Source organism: Limulus polyphemus, unplaced genomic scaffold (assembly GCF_000517525.1).
Source record: "Limulus polyphemus unplaced genomic scaffold, Limulus_polyphemus-2.1.2 Scaffold7477, whole genome shotgun sequence".
Lineage (NCBI taxonomy): Eukaryota > Metazoa > Arthropoda > Merostomata > Xiphosura > Limulidae > Limulus > Limulus polyphemus.
The window spans coordinates 1-10,728 of record NW_013673087.1 but is presented as its reverse complement, the minus strand read 5'-3'; the positions used below and the strand labels follow the sequence as shown (position 1 = coordinate 10,728).

At 28.3% G+C, this 10,728-nt stretch overlaps 1 protein-coding gene across 1 annotated transcript in view; it reads right to left on the bottom strand.

The window, feature by feature from the left end:
* Positions 1-9,708, bottom strand: part of LOC106474647 (DDRGK domain-containing protein 1-like) — a 12,311-nt gene extending 2,603 nt beyond the window's left edge. Inside the window, exons 1-7 of the mRNA XM_013935338.2 lie at positions 9,455-9,708; positions 6,091-6,213; positions 4,943-5,049; positions 3,923-4,024; positions 2,159-2,281; positions 971-1,009; positions 553-609 (exon numbers count right to left, since the gene is read on the bottom strand). Coding sequence (XP_013790792.1) covers positions 553-609; positions 971-1,009; positions 2,159-2,281; positions 3,923-4,024; positions 4,943-5,049; positions 6,091-6,213; positions 9,455-9,551 — 648 coding nt within the window. The 5' untranslated portion in view covers positions 9,552-9,708. The remainder of the gene's footprint in view (positions 1-552; positions 610-970; positions 1,010-2,158; positions 2,282-3,922; positions 4,025-4,942; positions 5,050-6,090; positions 6,214-9,454) is intronic.
* Between the last annotated feature and the right edge of the window lie 1,020 nt (positions 9,709-10,728).

Genomic DNA, 10,728 nt, shown 5'->3' with positions numbered 1-10,728 from the left:
ATTCAAATATGGATTATTTGCTAATATTTTATGCTATTCTAATTGGTATAACATAAACAAAAAGTAGTTTAATAAATTTTTGAATGTAAGACACTAAAACCTTGTGTCATGTACAGTAAAGGGTTTCTGGGGCAATAGGGTTAAATAAATTCATGTTTTTGTAGTTATAATTTTACAGTAATTTCAACTATCTATAATTGTTTATTTTCACATAGCTATTTAAAACTGTAAAAGACAAAGTAACTTGTGTTAGAACAAGTTTTTAGATAATGTTCTTTTTTTATTTACAGTTAAAAGGAATACAACATTAAAATCATTATACAATAAATAATTATTAAAAACAGGGACTTGCCCTAAAAAAAGGACTACATAGGACAACAAAATATATGTTGTTGTATTCCTTTTAGTTGTAAATAGATGTTTTTACACAAATGTCGTTTTTAAATCATTTATAATATTCTTGTAAGTTTCTAGCAAATGCTATTCTTTTGTTCAAACTTTTAACAATGAAACAATTATAGATTATAAAGCTAGTTTAAACTGACAACTTACCTGTGTTTTCAGTTTAAATTTTGCTGCAAGGTCTTCTAATAATACAACTTTTTGTGTCTAGAAAAAAAGTTGAGAATAAATCTTTGAACTTAATTGTTTCATTATCTTAGAAATGAGTTTCTCATAAAAGCTGTGCAAATTAAACATTTCAGACTTGATTATTAAATTGTAGAAAACAATTCTTAAGACATTAAGTACTTTGTAAAATTGATGTAAATGTTTTTATGAAAAAATTGAATCCTGATGATTAATTTCTATTCTAGAAAGGAACACAAAACATGAATATAAAATACAAGTTTAAGAAATATTGGAAAGATTCTGTTAAAATATCAAGGAAATAATTTCAAACAAAAAACAAGGGAAGAACTTTTTGTAAAATTATTTTTCTCTAATCATTTTTATGAAGTGGGTTTCTTACCTTTATATAATCCACAAATTCCTGCAATTTGTTGTGAGACTGTAAAGGAAATGTTAAGATTTATTAATATATATATTCAAGTTATAATTTCATAAAAAATTTGCTTTTTAAAGCAATGCATCCTTTATGACCAATAATATTGTAATTTAAAATACTCAAACCATTTGAACTCTTACCAAGTTAAACATTACATTTTTCAAAAACTGAGAAACCCTTCAGCGCTTGACACACAAATAATGATTGGTTTTATGTACTTAGAGAAACACATAATGAATGTGTAACATAAAAGTTTTTGCTTTCATATAACACTATATCAATAAATTATTAAACATCTTTCAGTCCGTGCTTAAAATTATTATTAACTTTACTGCTAGCATAAAAATGGGTAAAGTAGTGACAATAATAATTCATAAGTTAGTAAGAAAAAATGAGGTATCTTCAGGTAATGTTTTCTAAATATTTATGAACAGTTATAGTATAAGGTACATGATACAGATACATTGTGAGATTTGTTATTCATATACACAATCTGTACAATTTTTGGAGCTTATTTCTTTAATAAAAACGAAACAGAGAAAAAAAGGTATAAAAAGTTGATACTTCATACACCTAATTTGTGAGGACCAACAGGAGACAAAAACTTACTTGTCTCACTAAAATTAATAGGGCAAGTTTGAAACATCACAACACTTAAAACATATAGACAATACAGCCCTTTTTTTCAAGCATTAAACTTGTCTCATAACTATGACAGAACATAAGTAACAAGGACTAACATTCTGTCAAAAAACTTGTCATACTAATAGTTAAATATTAAAAGTTAGTGCCAAAACCGAACATTTCAGGATAAGTCACATTTTACACATTAAATTACCTAAGAATTTTAAAAATAATTATGTTCAAGTTGCTATCTGAATAACTGGTATAAATAATAATAAAAATAAATGCCCAAAACAAACTCCTGAAAGATCCAATTCATCATTTCTTCTTTTTATAAATCAGTTAATTTTATTATCCACCTTTTAACTTTTCCACCAAAGTTTAGAAATTAATGATGATAATTATTATTTTTATCTCAAAATACTAAAATATATGTTCTTTCAGTTAAAAAAAAACTTTGCTGAAAATATAATTTCTATAGTCTGAGAATTAGCAATCTTTACAATTAATATATTTATAATGATTTACTTCTTGTTCATCAGCAGCTTCATCATATCCTTCTTCTTCAACACTAAATGCCTCTTTCATCTTTAAATATTCTTCATATTCTTGTTTTTCTTTTTCTTCCCTCACTCTTTTTTCTTCTTCTTCCTTTAATATCAGAGTACAAATAAGCCTAACTGTATTACTACAGCAACAATTAAACAATCTAAACTATCTTTCGTAAATTATTTTGATTAATTACATCATTGTAATAATTAATAATTATATTCTCTTTATTTTACATATTGTTTTGTTGTAACTACAAGCTGTTTATAAGTATTATTCATTAAAGTTTTCATCACAACAATGTATCAGTGAAATTAAAATACTTCTGATAAGTTAACTTGAAATAATTCCTTTATCACCCTCATTCTGCTTCAACAAATTATCTCTGTAGTTTTATACAATGTGTTATTATGAAATCAAAACTATTGCAAACAAAAATGAAGATATCTATGATTATGCATACAGTAACCTAAGCAATAAATTATATGCTGAACTGATTTGGTTAAGTTGAAGCCTCTGCTTATGAATGAGTAAGCTCTGTTGTATGGAAGCTTTCTTCATCACTGGCCTAAGTTAAGATCTTGTTACACTCACCGTAAGGCATGCTTTAATACACTTCTAATATCTGCATGCAATCTAACCAAATTATTCAACATGTTATAAAATAAATAAATATACAATCATCTAATTATGTTTTCACAGTAACAGGAATAAAATGATTTTGCTATCATTCATATAGAAAATGCAACTTGGGCATTTTTGTTTGATATTCTTTTGCTCCAGTAAAAATAGTGTAGCACTTTCACAGTTAAAATTATAATTGCTCTTCAGTTCCAACTAGTTTCTAATATCTTCTGAATAAAACCACATTCATTCTCCATGTTAACTTTTACAGTGCAAAAAAACCTGAATTTCAATCAGTGTTCGTACTACTGCTAAAATTAGTGCAAAGTTTATTCGCCAAATTAAGTTGCTTGCGACAGTTTTCCATAGATTTGGTATCAACATTTTATACCTTTTTTTCTCTCTATTTTGTTTGTATTAGAGAAATATGCTCCAAAAGTAATACAGATGTATCCATTAATATTGCCACAAAACTTATTATATATGTCGTGTATATGAATAACAAACATCACAGTGTATGTGTATATCTCTTCTGTTCTTCCTATAAATCCTTTTTATTTTTATTAAACAGTAATCGACAAATGACACAAGTTGTGTTCTGGTATAATTAAACATGCAAAATAAACACTGTAGAATTTGCTGTAGTAGGCAAACAAAAATATTGGTGGGAGTGTTAGAAACTGTATCACTTCTACACTCATGTGTAGGTACCATTTAGTGAAAATGTGAAAAAACAACAACTGACAACTCATCAGGTACCACCATGATGAAATTTCATATGACTAAATATATATTATCTGGGCAGGCAACTTCTACAATTTTTATTTTACATGTTTAATAATATCAGTACACAACTTTTGTCATTTGTGGATTACCTTTTAATAAAAATAAAAAGGATTTATAGGAAGAAAACTTTCAACTGCACCTTATCGAAATCACATCTTAATATCAACTGCACGAGACACTTCATCAAAATATGTAGATATTTAATAGAAAAATTATTTTTTGTCTTTCTATCTAATCATAAAACATAATTCTTTTTCATAATCTTCAACTGCTCAGTATTTTGAAAATAGTTTCCTAAAAGAAATTGAATGCAAAGTTTTAGAAAATAATCACCCTTTTCTGTTCTTCCTCTTTTTGTTTTTCTTCTTCTTTCTTTCTTTCTTCTTCTAACATTGCATTTCGTTGGCGCCTTTCCTCTCGTTCCTCCTCTTCTCTCTGAAAAACAAAAAAGAATTAATTGAATCATTAGTCACAGTAGTGCTTTCCTTATGTGCATTATTAAGATCTTATTGGCTGTTTAGCTTAACTCCATTCTACTTGTTGTTTTTAGTTTGTTGCAATGAGTTTCTAAGAGTATAAGGCATGATAATTCCATTTATATCTGATTAAATGGATAAACAGAAAGCTCCCAATATCACATAGTAAAATCCATTCATAAGAAAGAATTGTAAGTTTTGTTTCATAAAAGACTTCTTACATGAAAAGTAAATCTAAATATAACTTAATTGATTTTCTTATATATATATATATATATATACAAAAATTTTAAATTAAATATGATGCTGAGTAACTTTGTAAATGCATCTTAAAATACTGGCAAGTTAAATTGACTTACATGACTGAAGATGACTAAAAATATGACTTGTAAGCATTTCATACATTTTTGTGGCAAAACTTCATTACTGACATTTATGGACAACAGAAGTATTTTTTAATTAGCAAGAACATCAAAGACAAGTCAAGTTGGCACCTCAAAAAAAAGATACACATCTTACTGCTCTACCAGAGATTATAGAACTAGTCAGTTCCACCATAAAATGGATGTCATCTTCTGCACCATATAAGTTTTTATTAAATTGAAGAAGTTTGTGATAAATTCACTAATAAAACCTACTTCATAACATATGTGTGCATAGAGTAAAAAAAAAATAGAATTGGTATCACCATGTGCTATCGAAAAATACATTATTTTAACCTTCATTATATTTCAGTCTTTAAGAAAAGTAAAAAGTACTAGTAAAAATGAACTTAATTATGTGCCTTATAGTTGTTTTTACAATCAAGAGACAAAATATAAAACCAAATGTGTACATTTTCTTATGCACAAACTTAGATAAAGGATGTGGTACTTACCTCTCGCTGAGCTCTCTTTTCAGCCTTCATCTCAAGTTTTTTTCTCTTTTTGGCTCCTACCTTCCCTTCTGGCATAGCAATTTCATCAAATAATGTGTCCTCTTCATCTGCCAAACAGATGATATTTATTAGAACTAAATAATACTGTAATAACTAATATAGAAAGGCTTCTAATGGGATGAACCACTAAAGGATACATGTTTATTGCATAAGAATTTGTAAAGTAAGAAATTAGTAACCTAAGCTTAATTTGTGTTTAAAATATTACATATAACTTTTGGTTTAATTAATCAAAACTATTTCCTATATTCTAACTTATCTGTTTATAAAGTATAAACTATTCATTTTTGTTTCTTGAAAAACAAAATAATAATAGGTATTTTTTTCTCATCTGCTTCAATTAAATGAAGAGTTTGGTGGACACTTTTATTGAGTCTTTAGTCATCTTTACCTACTTAATTTTTCATGGCTTAACATTTTTTAGAAAACTATATTTTGTTCAGGCATACTGAATTTTAAACATCTATTTTTTTTGGGTCATAGTTATAGTTATTTTATGATCAATATATATGTAAAGATACAACAATGTTTTCAATTCAGGTTGCAAAGAAAGAAAAATGCAAGTGTTTATAATATACTGAATTTTTGATCAATTGTTTGATTTAACTAACAGTTTAGTTATATTAGCTTATTTTTATATTTATTTGACAACTTAATCATCAAACTATCTTAAAACATTTAATTTGAATACTTTTAATTTTTGAAAAATACATTCACCATAAACACCATATTAAAAAAGCTGAATATCATTCTAAAAAACTGCACAGAAAAGTTTACTGAGCCTGCCCTATTTATTAAGGCAAAATTATATCTTTCTCTTTTACAGTACACTGAACTATTCCCCCCTTCCTTTACAGCCTCAAAGAACTATCTTCTTCCTATCATATACAAATCCCTACGTATTTAAAATCATACATTATATGAATTTAACACTTTCATCTATGTCTAAAATGTTTACCACACTGTTGTTGTAATTTTTTTTCTAAACTGTAAGTGGCATTTACAGATTTTTTTTTTTATTTTAACACTGTTTCCTAAATGATTTATTTTGTTTTTTAATTTTTAAAAATATATCTGGTTTGGTATACCTTCTTCACCTTCTTGCTCCCTAGCAGCTGCAGCTCGCATGCGGTGACGGACATTTCTAACTGCCCTTCTGGGTCCTTGGGCATCTTCACGATTTATTGGTACTGCTCTTGACCCTGGTAGTACTTTTAAAATAAATGCTTTTAGAATGTAATAACAGATTTTATCTTGAACAACACAAAATGTTTTAATCATTTAAATGTATAAAGTGTAACATTAAAGTATGCCAAGGAAGCCACTTAATCCATAATACAAGTAGATGTTGTAAAATAATATTTTCCTTTCCTTGCATATATATTTGAAACATTTAACTGAAAACATTAAATTATAGTAAAGTTTATTCCACTGAAATAAAAAACTGATTAACTTGAAACCGTAATAAAAGTGACCTGTTCTGTCAGATATTCAGAAAATATAATGTCAGGTAAAATTTACTAAGCAAAAGCTGCCCACCAAGAAATTCCTTGAAGCTGCAAACAAAGTATCTACTATACAGAGAAAATGTTTGACATAAGCCTTGCAGAACAACCCCTTGTACAATCAGTTAAAAGCAAAGTGTCTAATAACTTATATGGGTCAAAAAGGTTGTCTGGTATGGCCTTGCAAGTTACCCAGTAGTGAGAAAAATCCCTTGTTTTCTGGGATAAAATAATTTATTTCTTCACTTGTTGATATCTTTGACTTAATAAGATACCTGTCCATGCTACATATAAAGCCATAAGTAATAATGTTTTGACAGTGAAGCCTTTTTTTTTTTTACCTTTCTCAATATTATGCTGGGTATATACTGGAGGTAGGTCTTCTCAAGTCCAGTGGCAGCTTATGGAATATCTATTTGTGATTCAAAAGGGGGGTTATTTACCCCCCCCCCCATGTTGTACTTACTATAATTAAAAATCAATTGCCAAATATTTGTTCAACTTGCTAATTGAACCAACTCATCGTGTAGTACTTCAACATCCTCAATACAGATAGAAGTACCTCAGAGTTTAATATCATCAGAAAACTTGACCAATCTACTAAATATGTCTATATCAGTAACATTAATGTAAAAAAAAAAAAGCAAGGCCCAAGAACTGACTCTAGAGAACTCCATTAGTATCAAAGATCCAGTTTGATTGGATTCCATTAATAACAACCTTTTGCTTTCTTCCATTAAATCACCCTACAATCTAATTAACAAGTCTTCCTTCAACCTCAAACAATGTGATTTTTTTTGTAAAGTACAAAAAAGCACATTTTGACCTTTGAAGGTTTAAACCTTCGATAGTGTTAATTTGCATAATGAACTGATGACTCCACCATAACTACTAGTTTAAATTTCATTGAAAGTCATTTTATTTTACAGGTAAAGCATATAAATGAAATAAAACACATATGTAGTTTAAATATGTTATATAGAACAGTAGTAATATTTTATATTTAAAAGAAAAATGTTGTTTATGTACACATATTTGATGCTACGTGTGATACTCATACATGGTACCCTACTGAGGCCAATTAAAATAACTATAGCTGACTTAAGCAAAAAAAAAATCTTTACTTACAAAACACTGTTCCAGGCACAGGCTATCAGTCATAGTTGTTTTAACATAAAATCGTTGATTGATAATAATAATAATAAATAAACAGTAAAACAGAACACAGTAACACCAACAGTTCAATCACAAAATAAATATGGGTCTTCAAGTACAACAAAAAGTTCCAAGAGAGTGTTATTATTAGTAACATTTTTTACACAATGTTGTTGATTAATTAAATATATACCATGAATAAATGCATCAGCCAAATGAATAGGTAATAATAATAATATCAAGAATTATAAATAAACAGCAAAACACAACAGAGTAATGTTAACACTTTGGTTAGAAAATATTACTTCTCTTACATCTTCTACACTAGGAAACAGGTACATTTTATAGAAGCAATGCAGATACTAAATACATCCCCTTGTGCCTCACCATAATGATCTGCTCCAATGCATGATAGGAGCTGCCAAGTATCACATTTTTGTGATATGAGTTGTTTTTCTTGTTGTTATTACAACAACTTCATTGAAGTAATGAGCATTATGCAAATTAAATGATGGAATTTTCCATGTAAATAACATTTAATGTGTGATTACTTTTCAAACCTTGTCAAATGGTTTCTGTTAACAACAGAACAAAAAAATTACACTGTTTGAATGCTGCCTCATGAACTTTTGAATATTTACAACTATCTTCAAATTCCTGGCTAGTGTAAAAAACCTTTTAACAAAGCCCATTTTTTAGTTAATCTTTTGTGGATACCATATCAAAGGTCTTTAACAATCTTAGTAAACCAAGTCCACATTCTTTCCATCATCCAGATAACAAGTAGTCTTCCAGGAAGGCCCATGCACATGTGTTCTGATGACACCATATGTGCATTAATGTCCACTAAGGGAACATAAATAATTTTGTCTTCTGTCCTTTTTGTGTTTAATATATGCACTTCTTTTTTTTTTATCCCTTTTTGGTAATTACATCTGCCACCTTTAAAACCATAGGAAAGCTTTGTTTCTGGTGCTTTTTCTATTTTTAATCTCTCACCCTTTCCACTTACTATAATTATAAAGGGATTAACATTTATGTGATTAAGGTCAATTCCAATATTTTTTCATAGAATACTGTACAGTCAGAAATATTTCTACTATATTCATCAATAGAAACAGAAGAAAATACTGAATACTCAGCCATCTCTCAATCTTCAGCATGACCCTGCCATCAGCCTTCTTTAACTTAGACTAAGAGACCAATATCAATTTTAATCTTTCTACCTTTAACATACTTTAAAAAATCCTTGCTGTAGTTTTAACATAATCAGCCAGCTGTTTCTCATAAGTACTTTTATTTCCAATTTATTTTTAAACCAAATTTCTAACTCTTATATATTTCTAAAGTCTATAGATATTTTAATCTATTGGGTTAAAAAAAAACCTTGAGGTGGGCAATGGTAGGCTTACACCTTGCCTGATAACGATATGCCTGCACCATAAATGTTCAAATGTGAGACTGCACAGCGTAAGACCAACATACATGTCACATTAACAATTTATTAAATTACATACACTATTAATGTTATAAACATAGAACTTATAATTTAATACTAATAGTAACAGAACTAGATGGTACAGCAACATTAACTTGTATATGTTAAATAATATATTTTTCATTTTGATTTTTTATACTTCAATTTTTAAGACAAATTCTCCATTTTTATCGTTCCAATTGCTAACTTTGTTCTTTTTAACTTAGGACACTGATATTATTATTACTACTATTAGTATTACCAACTAAAAAGTATAGTGCTACATTTTCAGTAAAAAACGTTTTTTAGGCCTACCCGTTTTTGAAGGGCGTCCTCTTAAAAAAGTAGTAGCAATCAACAAAACTGCTATCAAAGAAATTGCACTTATGAGGATAATAATTAATCCATCCATGATAAATTACCTGCTTAATTAAGTAAAAACTGACAGAAAACTAAATAGTGAAACCACCCACACATACGTTATTGTGGTTATTGTTAGTAAACATATTTTGTCGTTACCACGTCACATGTTAACACGCCAGTTTTTGTGAGTAAGCGAACGTAACCAGTAATCCTATAATAACTAAAACTAAATTATGCATATATAAGCACATGAATTACCAATATAGATATATGTTATATATATACATATATAACTAGATGTACTTCCGCAGGGTCCTCGAAAATGTTCTGTTTCAAGAGTAAATAAAATAAAATTATGAGTAAAAAATATTTTATTTCTTGCTTTCGAAGTCCATATGTTATGCTGTGCTGTAACCCACAAAGTGTATAATTCTTCTCGTTTTACTGACGTTATGATAGTACAAATTGCAATATTTATAAATATAGCGGCGCTATCGCTACCGCTATATTTGAAACTGACATTGTTAACGATAATTTTTTTTGTCAGTCGATAATGTAAGAATGAAAAACGCAAATTTCATGGTAAATGGTAATACTTTATTGCAACAATAACCTAATACAGAATTCTCAAAACAGCCTATCTGTATTTGTGAATGATGAGCGGAAAGCTGCTACTAACCATACAGCCTTCGATACATTCAATTATATTACATAAAAAGATTAAGGTTAAAAAATAAATCAATATTATGACAGTAATAATAATAATAATAAATGAATTAATAAGCTAATATGAAATAATAAATCTCTAATATTAGAAGATATTACGGCCCTTATTATTTGTTCAGTTTTATTATTGTTTTAATTTGTTATTTAATTTCAGTAGCATCAGCTTCTCGAAGTTGTTATCTATCAATCCAGCTCTTTTTTTTACTTCAAAATGATTTTCCCTGTTGAGAAAATGCGATATATAGCTGTAATCGATGGAATGCGCGTATTAAAAGTAAATGAAGAGAGATTTAAAAGCTGGTCAAGGGAACAAGCTTGATTCTATATCTTTTGAAGTTGATGGTTCTTTGCTCAGAAACAGTATTATTTGATTGTTGCTACTGTTGCGTCAGCAGTCACATGACTACAGTGACGCAACGTTTCTAGAACATCATGTACTTTGTCGAATGTTCAAGTTCTTACAGATATAGGGTGGGCGGATATATATATATAGGAGGGGA